This window comes from Pongo abelii, chromosome 6, assembly GCF_028885655.2.
Source record: "Pongo abelii isolate AG06213 chromosome 6, NHGRI_mPonAbe1-v2.0_pri, whole genome shotgun sequence".
In the NCBI taxonomy this organism is placed as follows: Eukaryota; Metazoa; Chordata; class Mammalia; order Primates; family Hominidae; genus Pongo; species Pongo abelii.
This window is the reverse complement of record NC_071991.2, coordinates 12,965,717-12,985,524: the sequence shown is the minus strand read 5'-3', so window position 1 is coordinate 12,985,524 and position 19,808 is coordinate 12,965,717. Positions and strand designations below refer to the sequence as shown.

Here is a 19,808-nt window from a genome sequence, read left to right as displayed (position 1 = left end):
GCTGGCTACAGCATGTCAGCCCCCAGCTATTTTCCCTACTTTTGCCTTTCCCTGCCTTTGGCAATGGAGTCTATCCTCTGAAAATTCTCTTCTACGATGAGAAACCCCCACACTTTGCCCCTCCACCACCACCAAACAAGGCCCATTACTTCCTTCCAAATCCCAACCTGGCAGGTTCCCAGAAACAAAGTCCCTGACCCTTACCCAGGGTCTTTGGCTCAGCCTCAATTCCAGACTCCTGGCTCATCCTCCAGAGCTTGCTAGTGCCGCTCCAGTCCCTGGGATCTGCGGTACCCCTGGGACCCCAAGTCAAGACCTCCTCTTGGCTTACATAAGGACATTTACAAACAGCCATTCCCAAATAACTCACATTTCTGAGGTTCTGGGTGGACAATGAATTCTTGGGGTATGTTATTCAACCCAGTACAGATGTACTGCGGAAATAATCTCCCACCCTACAGATTGCCTTTGTACGTCTTACGGTTCTGCCTCTCTCCCTCCCTCCCTCCCTCCCTTCCTTCCTTCCTTCCTTCCCTCCCTCCCTTCCTTCTTTCCTTCCCTCCCTCCGTCCTTCCCTACCTTTCTTTCTTTCCCTTCTTTTCTTCCTTCTTCCCCATCTCTTTCCCTCCCCTCTTTCTCCCTCCTTTTCTCTTTTCTCTCTTTCCTTCTTTCTTTCTCTTTCTTTCTTTCTTTCTTCTTTCTTCCTTCCTTCCTCCCTTCCTCCCTCCCTCCCTCTTTCTCTCTCTTTCTTTTCCTTTTTCTTTTCTTTTCTTCTCACTGGTGTGATCATAGCCCCCTGCAACCTCAAAATCCTGGGCTCAAGCAATCCTCCCACTACAGCCTCCTGTGTACCTGGAACTGCAGGCATGCACCACCATGCTCTGCTAACTTAAAAAAAAAAAATTGTAGAGATGGGGTCTTGTTGTGTTGCCCAGGCTGGTCTTGAATTCCTGGCCTCAACCTCCTGGCCTTAAGCGATCCTCCCACCTTGGCCTCCCAAAGTGCTAGGATTACAGGCAGGAGCCACTGTGCCTGGCCTCTTATGGATGTCTTCTAATGGATTTTAATATAGTTTTATTTATCAACTTTCGTCCTGTATGGGTAAGTGATTATACCCTGTTTATAAAACATTTGAGGCTGGACATGGTGGCTCACACTGGTAATCCCAGCACTGTGGGAGGCCAAGGCAGGCAGATCACTTGAGGTCAGGAGTTCAAGAACAACCTGGCCAACATGGTGAAATCCCGTCTCTACTAAAAATACAAAAATTAGCCAGGTGTGGTGGTGAGTGCCTGTAGTCTCAGCTACTCGGGAGGCTGAGGCAGGAGAATAGCTTGAGTTTGGAAGGTGGAGGTTGCAGTGAGCCAAGATCACGCCACTGCACTCTGGCCTGGGTGATAGAGACTCCATCTCAAAAAAAAAAAAAAAAAAAATTTGAGTCCCTTCACCTAAGGGGCATGTCTGTCTATAAATGGCTTCTGCTGAAACTTCTCTTTTTTTTTTTTTCTTTTTGACAGAGTCTTGCTCTTGTCACCCAGGCTGGAGTGTAATGGCATGATCTCTGCTCACTGCAACTTCTGCCTCCCGGCTTCGAGCAATTCTCCTGCCTCAGCCTCCCGAGTAGCTGGGACTACAGGCACCCACCACCACATCTGGCTAATTTTTGTATTTTTAGTAGAGACGAATTTTCATCCTGTTGGCCAGGCTGGTCTCAAACTCCTGACCTCATGATCCGCCCGCCTTGGTCTCAAACTCCTGACCTCGTGATCCGCCTGCCTCAGCTCCCAAAGTGCTGGGATTACAAGTATGAGCCACCACACCTGGCCGAAACTCCTTCTTGGTACTTGTGTCCGAGGCCCCCTCAGTCAGGACCTTGAGTATGCCCTTGATGTCAGCCCATAGCTGGTGGCCCTGGCTCCTGCTCTCTTCCCTCCAGACCCTTCCCTGTGGCTGAAGCCCCTTCCCTGTACCCTCCAGGTTGCTGCCTGGGCTCCAGGTTCCTCTGTGTGGATCTCCCAGGAGCCCCCATTTGCTGTGGTTCCCAGGCTCTAGGCTGCCATCTGGGCTTCCCACTTCTCGGCCTCTCAAAGTGCTGGGATTACAGGCGTGAGCCGCCGTGCCAGGCTGTAAGTTTTAATGAGGTCATAAGGATGGGACTCTGATCCAATATGACAGATGCCCTTATAAGAAAAGAAGCCAGGCCTGGGTGACTCATGCCTGTAATCCCAGCACTCCCAGGCGGGAGGATTGCTTCAGCCCAGAAGTTCAACAAGTAAGTAAGGTTTTTTTTCCACCCTTTTTTTATTTTGAGACAGGGTCTCACTCTGTCACCGAGGCTGGAGTGCAGAGGTGTGATCACAGCTCACGGCAGCCTCCACCTCCCCAAGCTCAAGTGATTCTCCCACCTCAACCACCCAAGTAGCTGGGACCACAGGCATGCACCACCACACCTGGCTACTTTGTTTTTATTTTTATTTATTTATTTAGAGACAGAGTCTCGCTGTGTTACCCAGGCGTGTTACCCGCGATTTCAGCTCACTGCAGCCTTCATCTCCTCTGGCTCAAGCAATCTTCTTACCTCAGTCTCCCGAGTAGCTAGGACTACAGGCATGTGCCACCACGCCCGGCTACTTTCTGTATTTTTAGCAGAGATGGGGTTTCACCACATTGGCCAGGCTGGTCTCGAACTCCTGACCTCAGGTGATCCACCCACTTCAGCCTCCCAAAGTGCTGGGATTACAGGCATGAGCCGCCATGCCTGGCTGTAAGTTTTAATGAGGTCATAAGGATGGGACTCTGATCCAATATGACAGGTGTCCTTATAAGAAAAGAAGCCATCAGGCATGGGTGACTCATGCCTGTAATCCCAGCATTCCCAGGTGGGAGGATTGCTTCAGCCCAGAAGTTCAAGACCAGCCTGGTCAACATAGTGAGATCCCGTCTTTACAAAAAATAAAAATTAGCCAGACATAGTGGCGCACGCCTGTAGTCCCAGCTACTCAAGAGGCTGAAGTGGGAGGCTCCCTTGAGCCCAGGAGTTTGAAATCAGTCTGGGCGATGTAGTGAGACCCTATCTCTACATAAAATACAAAAATTAGCCAGGCATGGTGGCACATGCCTGTAGTGCCAGCTACTTGGGAGGCCGAGGCAGGAGGATTGCTGGAGCCCAGGAGTTCAAGGCTGCAGTGAGCTGTGATCACACCACTGCACTGCAGCCTGAGCAACAGAGCAAGACCCCTATCTCAAATAAATAAATAAATAAATAAATAAATGTAACAGGGAGACAGTAAAGAGGTTTTTGTTTTGTTTTGTTTTTTGTTTTTGTTTTTTTTTTAGATGGAGTCTTGCCCTGTCACCCAGGCTAGAGTACAATGGTGCGATCTTGGATCACTGCAACCTCTGCCTCCCGGGTTTAAGCAATTCTCCTGTCTCAGCCTCCCAAGTAGCTGGGACTATAGGCGCCACCACCACCCCCGGCTAATTTTTGTATTTTTAGTAGAGACAGAGTTTCACCATGTTGGCCAGGCTGGTCTGGAACTACTGACTTCAAGTGATCCGCCTGCCTTGGCCTCCCAAAGTGCTGGAATTACAGGCGTGAGCCACCAGGCCCAGCCAACAGTAAGGAGTTTTAAGCAGGGGAGTCACACGATGAGAGGACTCGTTGATAAAGATGAGTCTGGCTGCTGTAAGGACACAATACTAGAGAGGAACAGAGGGACGTGGAGGCCCAGCATGAAGCCTCCTTTTGTCTCCATAACCCTTCAGCACAGGGTTCTGGAATGTATTTACGTAGCAAATGTTTGCTGCGTTCTTTTTTTTTTTCTTTTCTTTTTTTTGAGATGGAGTCTCGCTCTGTCACCCAGGTTGGAGTGCTGGTCGGCTCACTGCAACCTCCACCTCCTGGGTTCAAGCAATTCTCCTGCCTCAGCCTCCCGAGTAGCTGGGACTACAGGTGTCCGCCACCACATCCAGCTAATTTTTGTATTTTTAGTAGAGATGTGGTTTCACCATGTTGACCAGACTGGTGTCAAACTGCTGACCTCAAGTGATCTGCCCACCTCAGCCTCCCACAGTGCTGGGATTACAGGCATAAGTCACCGCATCCAGCCAAATGTTTGCTGAATTCTTATAGCCCCAGCATTGTCCAAGGCTCTGGAGACACCGTGGTGGACAGGACACCATCCCTGTCCTTAAGAAAGGTAAGTATAGAATTTGAGCATAAGTGGAGAAAGAACAAAGAGAGAAAGAGAGAGAGAGAGAAAGAAAGAAAGAGAGAGAGAGAGGGAGGGAGAGAGGGAGGGGAAGGGGAAGGGGAGGAAGGAAGGGGAAGGAAGAAAGGAAGGAAGGGGGGGGAGAGAGAGAGAGAGAGAAAGAAAAAGAAAGAAAGAAAAGAAAGAAAGAAAGAAAAAAAAAAGAAAGAAAAGAGAGAGAGAAAAATAAAGAAAAAGAAAGAAAAGAAAGCGGGCCAGGTGAGGTGGATAACACCTGTAATCCCAGCATTTTGGAGGGCCTACATGGGCAGATCACTTGAAGTCAGGAGTTCGAGACCAGCCTGGATAATATGGTGAAACCCCGACTCTACTAAAAATAAAAAAATTAACCAGGTGTGGTGGTGCCCACCTGTAATCCCAGCTACTCGGGAGGCTGAGGCAGGAGAATCTCTTGAGCCCAGCAGGCAGAGAATGCAGTGAGCCAAGACTGCACCACTGCACTCCAGCCTGGGCGACAGAGTGAGACTCTGTCAAAAAAAAAAGAAAGAAAGAAAGAGAGAGAGAGAGAAAGAAGAGAGAAAGAGAAAGGAAGGAAGGAAGAAAGGGAGAGAGAAAGAGAGACCGGGTGCAGTGGCTCACACCTGTAATCCCAGCACTTTGGGAGGCTGAGGTGGGCAGATCCCTTGAGGTCAGGAGTTTGAGACCAGGCTGGCCAGCATGGTGAAACTCGTCTCTACTAAAAATACAAAAATTAGCCAGGTGTGGTGGCACGTGCCTGTAATCCCACCTACTCGGGAGGCTGAGGCAGGAGAATCGCTTGAACCTGAGAGGCGGAGGTTGCAGTGAGCCAAGATCGCACCACTGCACTCCAGCGTGGGCAACAGAGCAAGACTCCATCTCAAACAAAAAAAAAGAAGAAGAAAAAAGGAAAAAAAAAAAAGAGAAGTAAGGAGTGGATGTAAAGAAACTTCCTTATCTGCTCTCCCAGTGAGACCTAAACATGGGGAGCTAGTGAGGGGAGCCAGAGGAGGCACAGTGTGTTAGGTGGGGTTCCCCAGCCCTGGGAAGCTCTTCCTGGAGGAAGCAGCGTCCTGGCTTGTGTGCAACAGAGACCAAGCCGAATCAGGAAAATAAAAACATGTCTCGGCCAGGCGCCGTGGCCCACACCTGTAATCCCAGCACTTTGGGAGGCTGAGGCAGGAGGATTGCTTGAGCCCAGGAGTTCAAGACCAGCCTGGGCAATATAGTGGGACCCTGTCTCTACAAAATCTTAAAAATCAGCTGGGCATGGTGGCACATGTCTGTAGTCCCAGCTACTTGGGGAGGCTGAGGTGGGAGGATCGCTTGAGGCCAGGAGGTTGAGGTTGCAGTAAGACACGATCACACCACTGCACTCCAGCCTGGGTGACGGAGTGAGACCCTGTCTCAAACAAACAAACAACTAAAAAACCATGTCTCCTGGAGTTGGAAGAAAAACAAACTTTTTTTGCTTGTTTGTTACCAGTTAATCCATTTACCCTGAAAGTGGTTCTAGGAGAGTGGTTTCTTTCTTTCTTTCTTTCTCTTTCTTTCTTTCTTTCTTTTTTTCTTTCTTTCCTTCCTTCCTTCTTTCTCTCTTTCTTTCTTCTTTCTTTCTTGATCTCTTGCTTTCTTCTTTCTTTCTTTCTTAATCTTTCTTTCTTTTTTCTTTCTTGCTCTCTTGCCTTCTTCTTTCTTTTTTTCTCTTTCTTTTTTTTTTGAAACAGGGTCTCCCTCTGTCACCCAGGCTGGAGTGCAGTGGCGCATTCTCGGCTCACTGCAGCCTCCAGCTCCCCAGTTCAAGCGATTCTTCTGCCTCAACCTCCCAAGTATCTGGGACTATAGGCACGCACTACCACGCCCGGCTAAGTTTTGTACTTTTAGTAGAGGTAGGGTTTCACCATGTTGCCCAGGCTGGTCTCGAACTCCTGACCTCAAGTGATCCACCTGCCTCAGCCCCCAAAAGTGCTGGGATTACAGGTATGAGCCACCACACCCAGCCAAGGGAGGTTTTCTTATCCCCTTTTACAGCCTAGAAAACTGTGGTTTGTTCGAGGGCACAAAAATCATGGATGGCAGAACCAAGGCTCAGAGCTGGGTCTGTGTCATGCCTGTGCCTTGTCCTGCCTCTGAGAGTCTCAGAGTCCTACCCCCCAACCCTTAATGCTGAGAATGAACCTTCAGGGTGGCTTCCCCCAGGCTTTGGCCCTTAACGCTGAGAATGAACCTTCAGGGTGGCTTCCCCCAGGCTTTGGCCCGAAGCTAAAACTACTCTGTAGTTAAGGGACGATATCAGAGCCAAGGGTAAATAGCAGCTAGATAGATAAGGGGAGGCATCTGCGGGTTAGCAAAAGTCAGCAAATTCCCTTCCAAACTTTCAATCGGCCAGTAAAAAAAGGGAAATGCAGCCCATCCCACCAGCTTCCAGAACATAACAACAAACTGCCAGTTACTTGGGAGAAGCGCAACTCTTCCCCATTCTGAGTCTTGAGAGAAGTTTCCCCAAGCAAGGTTGTGACCGGGCATGACCCATAGCAAGAACTGAATGTTCCTTTGGGCGTGAGATTATTCAGAAGTTAGAAGGCTGGGGAGAGAGACTTCCAGGGAATGTCTTTTTAGAGGCTGAAAAGCTGTATCTGCAAAGTGGTTATTTCCCTTGGCAAAAAAGAAGCAGCAGGCTGGCCGGGCACGGTGGCTCACGCCTATAATCCCAGTATTTTGGGAGGCCGAGGCAGGCAGATCACCTGAGGTCGGGAGTTCATAGACCAACCTGACCAACATGGAGAAAACCCGTCTCTACTAAAAATACAAAATTAGCCAGGCGTGGTGGTGCACGACTGTAATCTCAGCTACTTGGGAGGCCAAGGCGTGAGAATTGCTTGAACCCAGGAGGCGGAGGTTGCAGTGAGCCGAGATTATGCCACTGTACTCCAATCTGGACAACAGAGTGAGACTCCATCTCAAAAAAAAAACTAGTGGCAAAAGGCGGAAGATGGGATTTAGTAGGAGCCACAGAGGAGGGGTCCTGGGGTCCTCTTGCTGGCCTGCTTACACTGAGCATTCGGGAAGTATTAGTCTCCCCTACTCAACTATGGTCAGTAACAGAACAATTTCCTCTAAATCTTGCCTGTGTCCCAGGCAGAATAAGCAACTGGAAGACCCAAATGACCACCTTTCTTGTGATGAGACAGGGTCTTGATCTGTTGTCTGAGTTGGAGTGCAGTGATGCAATCACAGCTCACTGCAGCCTCCAACTCCTGAACTCTAGCGATCCTCCTGCCTCAACCTCCTGAGTAGCTGGGACCACGGGCACACATTACTATGTCCTGATAATTTTTTTTTCAATTTTTAATTTTCTAGACATGGGGGTCTCCCTATGTTGCCCAGGCTGATCTCAAACTCCTGGGCTCAAAGCATCTTCCCACCTTGTCCTCCCAAAGTGCTAGGATAACAGGCACGAGCCATCACACAGGGCCACATACGGCTTTCTGAGAAGGAAACTTCTGGCCGGGCGCGCCTGTATTTCTAGCACTTTGGGAGGCCAAGTTGGGTGGATAGCCCAAGCTCAAGAGTTTGAGACCAGCCTGGGCAACACGGTGAAAACCCATCTCTACTAAAATACAAAAAATTCACTGGGCGTGGTGGCATGTGCCTGTAATCCCAGCTACTGGGAAGGCTGAGGCACGGGAATTGCTTGAACCCAGGAGGCAGAGGTTGCAGTGAGCCGAGATCGCGACACTGCGCTCCAGTCAGGGCAACAGAGCAAGACTTGGTCTCAAAAACAAAACAAAACAAAACAAAAAAAACAGTCCAGGCGCGGTGGCTCACGCCTGTAACCCCAGCACTTTGGGAGGCCGAGGTGGGCGGATCACGAGGTCAGGAGATCAAGACCATCCTGGCTAACATGGTGAAACCCTGTCTCTACTAAAAATACAAAAAAAATTAGCCAGGCGTGGTGGTGGGCGCCTGTAGTCCCAGCTACTCAGGAGGCTGAGGCAGGAGAATCACTTGAACCTGGGAGGTGGAGGTTGCAGTGAGTTGAGTTCGCACCACTGCACTTGCCTGGGCGACAGAGCGAGACTCCATCTCAAAAAAAAAGAAGGAAACTTCCATAAGTTCTTTTGTTTTCTTAGAGGTAGGCTCGCTTTTTTTTTGTTTGTTTTTTTCTGAGACAGTCTCACACTGTCGCCCAGGCTGGAGTGCAGCGGCGCCATCTCGGCTCACTGGAGCCTCTGCCTCCAAGGTTCAGACAATTCTCTTGCCTCAGCCTGCTGAGTAGCTGAGACTACAGGAATGTGCCACCACGTGTGGCTAATTTTTGCATTTTTAGTAGAGACAGAGTTTTGCCATGTTTGCCAGGCTGGTCTCAAACTCCTGGCCTCAACTGATCTGCCCGCCTCGGCCTCCCAAAGTGCTGAGATTACAGGCGTGAGCCACCATGCCCGGCCAGAGTCTTGCTTTGTTGCCAGGCTGGAGTTCAGTGGCACGGTCATGGCTCACTGAAGCCTCCAACTCCTGGGCTCAGGCAATCTTCCTGCCTCAGCCTCCTAAGAGGCTGAAAATACAGGTACGTGCCACCATGCCCGGCTAATTTTTTAAAATAGAGATAAGGTCTCACTATATTGCTCATAGTAAGACTGGTCTTCTGGCCTCAAGTGATCTTCCTGCTTTGGCTTCCAAAATACTGGGAATACAGGTTTGAGCCGCTGTGCCCAGGCCCATGTGTTCTTAAGGGGCTTCCTGGAAATGAACAGATCTGGGAATTTTGGGAAGTGAGATAGTATAACTACCCTTTTAATAAAGAGGTTTGACCTAGAGAAACAAGGTCATGGAATTCTTTGGAATCAATAACTTTGCAAGGGTTGGGACCTAGAACCGGGATAGAATTTCAGCAGTTCTGACAGCAAAACATCTTTCTCGGTCAAAAAAACATTCATTCTGGCAACTTCTCCCGGCAGGATATTTCCCAGAAGGACATGGGAATGGGAAGAAGAGAGAGAGACTGTGTCTCAGAAAGAATTGATGAGCTGGGAAGCCAGGTGGAGTGGTTCACACCTGTAATCCCAGCACTTTGAGAGGCTGAGGCGGGTGAATGGCTTGAGGCCAGGAGTTCGATACCAGCCTGGGCAACATAGTGAAACCCCGTCTCTGCTAAAAATACAAAAATTAGCAAGGCGTGGTGGCACATGTCTGTGGTCCCAGCTACTTGGGAGGCTGAGGTGGGAGGATTTTTTTTAGTCTAGGAAGTCGAGGCTGCAGTGAGCTGTGATCACGTCACTGCACTCCAGCCTGGATGACAGTGCGACACCCTGTCTCAAAAAAAAAAAAAATTATAAGCTGGGATTTACTGGGTAGGGAGGCCCATCACTGCATGGCTCTCTAGAAGCATGTTCTATCAAAAGATGGATGGAGCCTTGGCATCCCTTGCAGGAAGGCTGGCTGGTGGAGAGAGGACAAAAAGCCAGGGACGAGGAGAGGAGGAGGGGAAGCGAGGAGTTGAAAGCTTTGAAAAGTTCAAAGGCTTCGAACAAGGTAAGACCTTATGCTGACCTTTCTTTATCTGGCAGTTCCAGTTGCCACCTGGAGGAAGAAGTGACTGAGACCAGAACTGTGCCCACCAGCTGCCACAATTACCTGGCAAGGGCTCAGAGTCAGACACCCAACCCAGCTCAGCACTTCTCCCTGGACCTCTTCCAACTGCATGAAGCCCTGGGTCCCTGGGTTGTTCACAGTTCTTTGTCTCCCGGTGTAGAAAAGTCTGTTAACCCTGCTTGGACATCGCAATCACCTGGGTAACTTTTTTTTTTTTTTTTTGAAACGGAGTTTCTCTCTTGTTGCCCAGGCTGGAGTGCAGTGGTGTGATCTCGGCTCACTGCAAACTCTGCCTCCCAGGTTCAAGCGATTCTCCTGCCTCAGCCTCCCAAGTAGCTGGGATTACAGGCGCCCGCCACCATGCCCAGCTAATTTTTGTATTTTTAGTAGAGATGGGTTTTCACCATGTTGGTTGGGCTGGTCTCAGGTGATCCTCCTGGTCTCAGGTGATCCTCCTGCCTCTGCCTCCCAAAGTGCTGGGATTACAGGCATGAGCCACCACGCCCGGCGTAATCTGCATTTTTTAAGCTTCACAGCTGACTCTGAAGCCCAGGAAGGGTTGAGAACTGCAGTTTTGTGTGTCTCTCTCCTTCCTTTTCTCATCCACTGTGCTCAAGGACTCATGTTTGCTCTCTTTCCCCTCCTAGCCTCGGGTTACAATGGTACCTGGTGATACACTAGCCTTGTATTTACTACAGCACACTAAAATCAGTGTCTGTCCCAGCGCAGTGTGGCTCATGCCTGTAATCCCAGCACTTTGGAAAGCTGAGGGGGGCAGATCGATAGAGCCCAGGAGTTTGAGCCCAGCCTGAGCAACATAGTGAGACTCTGTCTCTACAAAAAATACAAAAATTAGCCAGGCGTGGTGGTGCACGCCTGTGGTCCCAGCTACTCAGGAGGCTGAGGTGGGAGGATCGCTTGAGCCTGGGAATTGGAGGCTGCAGTGAGCCAAGGTCGCACCACTGCACTCCAGCCTGGGTGACAGAGGGAGACCCTAAAAAAAAAAAAATCAGTTTTCATGAGTCATGTGACAAGTTTACCTGAGGACAAAAGAGGACTCCCCCCAAACATGGGCCAGTTTTGGCTTAACTTGGCTACAGACCAGGCCCAGCCCCTCCCTGACCACAGCCAACCCCTGACACCCCCTCCATCTTCAGATTCCTCCTTCACAAAGTGGCTCGAGAAAGAGTGTGGTGACTCTGTGGAAGTGTCATCATGCTGGTGGCCTGCTCTGACGCCCGACAGGGTGGTCAGCGTATGATCTCCACACAAATCGACTGGCCATGCGTGTCCAAGGCTCATGTTCTGTTGTAAGGCCAGGCAAGGGCAGGCCAGGCTGTCTGGTGGACAGTTTAAGTGCCCCAAAGGCCGTCATTCGAACCAGTGCCTTTTTTTTTTTTTTTTTTTTTTTTTGAGATGGAGTCTTGCTTTGTTGTCCAGGCTGGAGTGCAGTGGCACAATCTCAGCTCACTGCAGCCTCCGCTTCCCGGGTTCAAGTGATTCTCCTGCCTCAGCCTCCCAAGTAGCTGGGACTACAGGCGCCTGCCACCACGCCTGGCTAATTTTTGTATTTTTAGTAGAGACTAGGTTTCACCATGTTGGCCAGGCTGGTCTAGAACCCCTGACCTCAAGTGATCTGCCCGCCTCAGCCTCCCAAATTGCTGGCATTATAGGCGAAAGCCACCACCCCTGGCCTATGATAGGCCTTTTAAGATGTGTTTTCAGGCCGGGCACAGTGGCTCACACCTGTAATTCCAGCACTTTGGGAGACTGAGGCAGGCGGATCATGAGGTCAGGAGATTGAGACCATTCTGGTTAACACAGTGAAAACCCGTCTCTACTAAAAAATACAAAAAAATAGCCAGGTGTGGTGGCAGGTGCCTGTATTCCTAACTACTCAGGAGGCTGAGGCAGGAGAATGGTGTGAACCCAGGAGGCGGAGCTTGCAGTGAGCCGAGATTGCGCCACTGCACTCCAGCCTTGGGGACAGAGAGAGACATGTCCAAAAAAAAAAAGATGTGTTTTCAGACTTTTGCATTTCTGACTGTTGGATGATTCCACCCAGACCAGTGACTCCTCTGTGGCTCTACCCAGAAGCGGACTCAATGTAAAAGGACCATTTTCCACACCCCTATGATTGCATCCCCAACCAATCAGCAGCTCCCATTCCCTAGCCCCCTGCCTACCAAACTATTCTTGAAAAACCCTAGTCTCTGAACTTTGGGGGAGGCTGGTTTGAGTAATAATAACGCTCCAGTCTCCTGTACAGCCAGCTCTGCATGAATTAAACTCCTTCTCTGTTGCAATTCCCCTGTCTTGATAAATTGGCTTTATCTGGGTAGTGGGCAAAATGAATGCATTGGGTGGTTACACTACGGACCAAGCACTGGCTGTCCAGGCCAAATGCTGCAGAGGCGGTGGTGAGAGTCCTATTGTCACATGCAGTTGGGACACTGTCTGTATTTCAGTCTCATCCCTGAATGCTCTGGCTCTCCTCCCTCTTTAGGAACATGCTCTCTCTCCAGGGTGGAACCCAAGTCACAATTCAGGTGCCAACTCTGCGAAGCTGGTTCTGCAGGCTCCTTCTTCCCATCAGAATGTCCCCTGCTGTGTATTGTTTAGCATTGCTACTTATTCTGCTTTGCATTAGACTTACAGTAACTTTAGTAGCTACTGTATATGCAATGCCTACTGTTGGGCCTCTGTGTGCTCTGCAGACTCCTGGCTGCCAGTATGTGGCTCTCTGTGCCTTGGGGCTTTTTTTGAACCATGGGAACTTACTCTGCTCCCACTTGCTGAAAGCCCACCCCTCACACACAGCTGGCAAAGACTGATGGAGTGGGTGTGTACTTCCGAGGAGGATGGATCTGTAGGTTGACGGATCCCCACCAGGTTATTTAAGGGTATATGTTGGCCACACATGGTGGCTTACACCTGTAATCCCAGCACTTTGGGAGGCCGAGGTGGGCGGATCACTTGAGGCTAGGAGTTTGAGACCAGCCTGGCCAACATAATGAAACCCTGTCTCTACTAAAAATACAAAAATTAGCTGGGTGTTGTGGCGCACGCCTGTAATCCCAGCTACTCAGGAGGCTGAGGCAGAGAATAGCTTGAACCTGGGAGGCGGAGGCTGCACTGAGGTGAGATTGCCCCACTGCACTCCAGTCTAGAATGAGAAAAAAAAAAAAAAAAGAGTATATGTGTCAGAAGCATGCAAACCAGAGCAACTCCATCTTAAATACAGGCTAGGTAAAATGATGCTGAGACCTACTGGGTGCATTCCCAGATGGTTAAGGCATTCTAAATTACAGGATGAGACAGGAGGTTGGCACAAGACACAGGTCATAAAGACCTTACTGATAAAACAGATTGTGGTAAAGAAGCCAGCCAAAACCAACCAAAACCAAGATGGCGATGAGAGTGACCTTTGGTCGTCCTCACTGCTACTCTCCCACCAGCGCCATGACAGTTTACAAACACCATGGCAACATCAGGAAGTTACCTTATATGGTCTAAAAAGGGTAGGCATGAATAATCCACCCCTTGCTTAGCATATCATCAAAAAATAACCATAAAAAATGGGCAACCAGTGTCCCTTGGGGCTGCTCTGTCTATGGCGTAGCCATTCTTTTATTCGTCTACCGTCTTAATAAACTTGCTTTCACTTTACTCTATGGACTCGTCCTGAATTCCTTCTTGTGTGAGATCCAAGAACCCTCTCTTGGGGTCTGGATCGGGACCCCTTATATGTCTGCTGCTTAAACCTCACCTCCCAGGCCATGGTGCTGAGCCAAGGGGCAGGTGTCACAGAGAACCCAAATGTCCCAGAGCATATCTGGGAACATAGCCAAGGCAGACAGTCTCATTGCATACAATAGGCAAAGAGCAGAAAATTAGCTTCAAAGCAGCGTAGAGAAGGGTAGTGGGGCGGATCTCTGCAGTGGTCCTGCTGCTAGGTAGGAGTCCCTGTATGTAAATCCTCATACACTCACCTACGCGCCATGCTGGACTTCTCTGAGTTCTTTGGTCTCGGCTCTTTCCCAGCTTGGGAGAATGTTCTTCTAGACAATTGCGAGTTTTCTCCATGACAGGGTCTCATGCCACTTCCCAGTGGTTTGAGCTCTGATTGTCCTCTGCTAAATCATGCACTTTGTTTTTTTAATTTTTAATTTTATTTTTATTTTTGTGGAGATGAGATTTTGCGATGTTCCCCAGGCTGGTCTCAAACCCCTGGGCTCAAGCAATGTGCCTGCCTCAGCCTCCCAAAGTGCTAGGATTACAGGCATGAGCCACCATCCATGCCCCTCTGATCATCATGCACCCTTTTTTTTTTTTTTTTTGGAGACAAAGTCTCACTCTGTTGCCCGGGCTGGAGTGCAGTGGCGTGATCACGGCTCACTGCAGCCTCAACCTCCTGGGCTCAAGCAATCCTCCCACCTCAGCCTCCAAAGTAGCTTGCACCACCTCCATACCCAGCTACTTTTTAAATTTTTTGTAGGCTGGGCGCAGTGGCTCACACCTGTAATCCCAGCACTTTGGGAGGCTGAGGCGGGTGGATCACCTGAGGTCAGGAGTTTGAGACCAGCCTGACCAACACGGTGAAACTCTGCCTCTACTAAAAATATAAAAAAATTAGCCGGGTGTGATGGCAGATACCTGTAGCCCCAGCTGTCCAGGAGGCTGAGGCAGAAGAATTGCTTGAACCTGGGAGGCAGAGGTTGCAGTGAGCTGAGATCGTGCCATTGCACTCCAGCCTGGGGCGACAAGAGCGAGACTCCATTTCAAAAAGAAAAGAAAAAAAAAAAAAAGAACACGCAAGACACAACAACCTTCAAAGAAAAAAAAATCGCATTTTATTTGGCCTATTATTTGAGAACAGCAACTGTGTCTACACTCTTGATAAACCCACACAGTATATCATGCATAGAAAAAAAAAGCTAGAGTCTTTTCTCTCCCTTATCCCCCCACCCTATCCTCCCCTCACCAAAATGTGGGGTGAGCCCAGATTTAAAGGCAGAACAGGCCCTTGTCCCCAAGACAGCATGGAGCAAACTGTCACAAAGCAGGGAATCTCCTTAAAGTCATATCTTCCCAAAAAGATTAAACTACCCAGGCTGGCCCTTCACCCTGGTCCTCCATGTTCATTTCTTTTTTAAAAAAAAAATTATGAGTTATTTCTTTTTTTTTTCAACATAAATATTTGAGTAGGCTCGGTGTGGTGGCTTACACATGTAATCCCAGCACTTTGGGAGGCCGAGGCAGGCGGATCGCTTGAGGCCAGGAGTTTGAGACCAGCCTGGCCAATGTGGTGAAACCTCATCTCTACTAAAAATACAAAAGTTAGTTGGGCGTGGTGGTGCACACCTGTAGTCCCGGGTACTCGGGAGGCTGAGGCACGAGAATCACTTGAACCCGGGAGGTGGAGGTTGCAGTGAACCGAGATCATGCCACTGCACTCCAGCCTGGGTGACAGAGCGAGACTCCGTCTCAAAAAAAAAAAAAAAAAAAGAAAAAGCATCAGAACTAGGTCAGGAGGAGAAGGGCAAAGAGTTGCCACTGCTCTCCTTCTGGGATCTTCTCACCCAGCTCCAGAAAGGCAAGGGGCCTTGGATGCTTGGAGCCATTGCTCAGCCCCCGGGAACCACATCACCTGCTCCCTCGGGTTTTTCATAGAAGAGACACATCCCTGGAGAGTGTTGCTAAGAAACAGGAAAATTAGCTCTTCCCCCCATCACTATGGCTTCCCCAGGCCCCGAGTAGCCCGCCAAGCAGCTCAGGCCCAAACTCAGGGCTGGAGGGCTGGGCGGTGATTAGAGGGTGGTTTGGTTTCCAGGATATCTCTGGGCAGGGCCCTTGACAGCCACTGCCCTGGCCCTAGGGGAAGCCTTCTTCTGCTTGGCGTCCAGGTTCTTCATGTACCTCTGGACCCACTCCTGCTTGGGGTCGCCACAGAACTGCTGGCCCTTCTTGGTGGTGAAGCTGCGGAAGAAAGGGACAGGGGATCAGCTGAGGTCGACAGGGACCTTGGGCCACTCCACTTCATGGTGGGGAGGATGTGGACACCCAGAGACAGTAAGGCTTCCTTGCAAGTTGCTGAGATGATGTCATCTTCATTTTTTGACACAGGGTCTCACTCTGTTGTCCAGGCTGCAATGCAGTGGCGATCATAACTCACTGCAGCCTCAAATTCCCAGGCTCAAGCGGTCCTCCCGCCTTAGCCTCCTGAGTAGCTGGGACTACAGGAACATGCCACCATGCCCAGCTAATTTTTTTTATTTTTTTGCAGAAACAGAGTCTCACGATGTTGCCTAGGCTGGTCTTAAACTCCTGGCCTTAAGCAACCCTCCTGCCTCAGCCTCCCAAAGCACTGAGATTACAGACATAAGCCACTGCACATGGCCTTCTCATCGTATTTCTACTTCATGCCTCTGTTTACAAAATGAGTTCACAGTTACTACCTATGAAGCTATTTGGAGGACAGACACATGTCGACCCACGTGACCTTGAGCAAGTTACCTTCCTGAGCCTCAGCTGTCCTCTGTAAAATGGGAACTATCATTCCTACCCCATAGAATTGTTGAGACAATTAGATAAGATATTGTCCTGTGCCCCCAAATGGTGCCTCGTTGTATATTTGGTGCTCAGTAGATATTGAATCTAAATCCTTCTCCTGGTGGCTCATGCCTGTAATCCCAGCACTTTGGAAGGCCGAGATGGGCAGATCACTTGAGGTCAGAAGTTCGAGACCAGCCTGGTCAACATGGTGAAACCCTGTCTCTACTAAAAATACAAAAATTATCTGGGCATGGTGGTGTGTACCTGTAATCCCAGCTACTCAGGAGGCTGAGGCATGAGAATTGCTTGAACCTGAGAGGCAGAGGTTGCAGTGAGCCAAGATCGTACCACTGCACTCCAGCTTGGGTGATAGAGACTCTGTCTCAGAAAAAAAAAAAAAAAAAAATCCTCCTCCTGGCTGGGTGTGCTGGTTCATGGCTGTAATCCTAGCACCACTTTGGGAGGCTGAGATGGGAGGATCACTTGAGCCCAGGAGGTTGAGGCTGCAATGCAATGAGCTATGATCGTGCCACTGCACTCCAGCTTGGGTGACAGAGCAAGACCCTATCTCCTAAAAAGAAAAATGAAATTTAAAAAATAAATATATCCTCCTCCTAGTTTTATGGGCAAGGAAGTTGAGGACCAGAATGGGGAGGTGACTTCTCCAGGGATGCACAGAGCTGGGGCTGGCTGACCTTGCTTCTCAGGGACCCTGGAGTTGCACCTGCCCCCGCCCCTCTCCTGCCACATGCCCATGAAGGATACCTACATCACTCCTGCATTGAGGCACGTGCTCCTGCTAGTCAGCTGGTAGCTGACCACTCGATTCTCAGGAATTCTCTTGGAAACAAAGAACATGCAGCAGGGAGAGGGGATGACCACAGAGCCTAGAAGAGGAGAGAGAGAAGAGCCACGTCTTTTCTCAGCCTCCCCTTGGCTCTGGGCCTCAGAGCTGGAACTTGAACCCTGCACCAAACACCACCAGTCCATTCACTGGGCTGCCTTTTCCCCAGCGCTTCCCTCCAGCCCCAGGCTGGTCAGTCCTGCACCCTCCACTGTGCCATCCCAGCCATGCCCTTGGAACTGCATCCTGCCTGAGGTCTTACCTGTAGGGATGATGTGGTGGGCACAGACACCAAGGAACAGAAGTCTGGTTACGATGGTTATCAGGCCTGCCATGTCTCAGAGAGCAGAAGCACCAGCTCGGGGCTCAAAGCCGACGTGCAGGAGGAAAGGACCTGGGGATAAAGAGCTCGGGTCCTTGCAGAGTACCCCAAACTCCCTCCCTCTGCCCTTTATGGGGCAACTAGAAGGAAACACGCCCCCGAGCCCCCTCCACGCTTCCTTGAAAATCCTGAGGCCTGTGGTCTGGAAAGAGGAAGTTGTTGTCCCGTTGTTGCCCAGCTGAGTCAAGAGTTATTTTGTGCTCCGAACGAAAGAGCTGGGGGAGGGGGCATCACCCCACCTAGGCCAAATTCAAAGATGTTGGATGCATTGTCAGAAGGTCCATGGGATCCTGGCTGTGTTGGCCACTCCCTGTGGGATCCTGGATAAGTCACTCACCTCCCTGAGCCTCAGTTACTTCAGCTGAAAATGGGCAGAGTCATCCCCATCTTCTCCCTTCCATTCATTCATTCATTCATTCACCCAATTATTTATTAGGCATGTGGTCTGTGCCAGGCACTGGGAGGATTCTAATGGGGAGACAGATTTGTGATCAAGTGCGTGTAACAGACAATGAGAGGTCAGCTGGGCATGGTGGCTCATGCTTGTAATCCCTGTGCTTTGGAAGGTTCAAGTGGGAGAACCATTTGAGGCCAGGAGTTTGAGATCAGCCTAGGCAACAAAGCAAGACGCTATCTCTACAAAAAAATTTAAAAATTAGCCAGGCGTGGTGGTGCAGGCTTGTAGTCTCAGCTCTTGGGGAGGCTGAGGTGGAAGGATGACTTGAACCCAGGAGTTCAAGGCTGCAGTGAGCTGTGATCACACCACTGCCTCTCCAGGCTAGGCAACAGAGCAACACCCTGTCTTAAAATCAATCAGTCAACCAATCAATCAGTCCATGACAAGTCTTGACAGAGCAAAGCAGACACTGTCAGGACCGCTTTCCATCAGCTCTCGGTGGCCTTGAAGTCCCAACGGCCATCGCCTGCACCCTCAGGTTGCTGAAGCCACTTAGTCACCAAGGCTCTAGGGAAGTGGGAAATGCCTGGAAATTCACATCCTCTGGGGTGGCCAATGTCTGCCAGAGGGATGCTGACTCCAGGTCCAGCATGACCTACCCTGTTTCCTGAGTTTCCAACTCGGTCAAATCTGAGACTCTCTGTGCAGCAGAACTTCGCTTGGCCCCTTCCCCCCAACCAGATTCCCAGTCCCCTGATGGTCTCTCGTGGAAGCATCTCTTAATAAACCACAAGCCCATGAATCCCTGCCTCAGAGTCTGCTTTGGGGACCCTGACCCAGGACAAGGTGTGGGGGTGGTGGGTGGGAGCAAGGGAAACATAGGAGAAACCAGGGGCCGGGAGCCGTGGCTCATGCCTGTAATCCCAACGCTTTAGAAGGCTGAGGCAGGAGGATTGATTGAGGCCAGGAGTTTGAGACCAGCCAGGGCAACATAGCAAGACCCTGTCTCCAAAAGAAATAGAAAAATTAGCTGGGCATGGTGGTATGCACCTGTAGTCCTAGCTACTCGGGAGGCTGAGGCGGGAGGATCGCTTGGGCCTAGGAGTTTGAGGCTACAGTGAGCTAGGTGAGCACCACTGAACTCCAGCCTGGGTGACAGAGCATAATCCTGTCTCTTAAAAAAAAAAAAAAAAGGCTGGGTGAGGTGGTTCATGCCTGTCATCCCAGCACTTTGGGAGGCTAAGGTGGGAGGATTATTTGAGCCCAGGAGTTCAAGACCAGCCTACTCAACATAGCAAAACCCCATCTTTAAAAAAAAAGAAAAAGAAAAAGAAACAAAACTATGGGAAAACCGGCCAATTGTGCTAGGAGGAAAGTTCAGGAGGGACTCATAGCTGACAGCTGCACTGAGGTTGGAGGATGGAAGGCACCGGCAACTATGTGGAAGCCTGTAAGTCATAACATCCAGTTCAGTTGTAAGGGACTGAGGCGACTTTGTGAGACAGAGTGGGACATGGCCCCCACCTCACTCCATCCCCCATTCCAGGATCCCAGGTCAGGACCTCATGATCAGAGACTCCCTTCACCCGCCACTCCCATGTGGCTGACTGCCATGGAGCCTCTACAGCCCTTTGCAATTATTGGGTAACAAGAATAAGGAGGAGGAGGTAACAATTGGTTAGCTGCTTAATTGCTCACAGGTTCATATTGTTACTGACAGGCTTCAATTATGCCTAATCATAAGAAACATTTGTGCAGTCTCCAACACTCCCATACCCAACCCCTCCCTACGGTTCTCTCCATTCACCT

The 19,808-nt window shown here is 50.0% G+C and overlaps 1 protein-coding gene across 1 annotated transcript; it reads right to left on the bottom strand.

The window, feature by feature from the left end:
* Nucleotides 1–14,651: 14,651 nt before the first annotated feature.
* CCL24 (C-C motif chemokine ligand 24) lies at nt 14,652–17,646 on the bottom strand. The gene is made up of 3 exons (XM_024250211.2): nt 17,483–17,646; nt 17,146–17,263; nt 14,652–15,800 (listed from the first exon to the last, which is right to left on the bottom strand). Exons 1-3 carry the CDS (start codon nt 17,553–17,555, stop codon nt 15,632–15,634), a joined length of 360 nt encoding a protein of 119 aa, XP_024105979.1. The 5' UTR covers nt 17,556–17,646; the 3' UTR covers nt 14,652–15,631.
* Nucleotides 17,647–19,808: the final 2,162 nt, after the last annotated feature.

Excerpts from the sequence above, each read along its gene's own strand:
- CCL24 (XM_024250211.2), bottom strand. The coding sequence starts at position 17,555 with ATGGCAGGCCTGATAACCATCGTAACCAGACTTCTGTTCCTTGGTGTC. Across the intron at positions 17,264-17,482 it reads CCACCACATCATCCCTACAG|GCTCTGTGGTCATCCCCTCT; the intron begins GTAAGACCTCAG and ends CTCCTCTTCTAG. Across the intron at positions 15,801-17,145 it reads TGCCTCAATGCAGGAGTGAT|CTTCACCACCAAGAAGGGCC; the intron begins GTAGGTATCCTT and ends TTTCTTCCGCAG.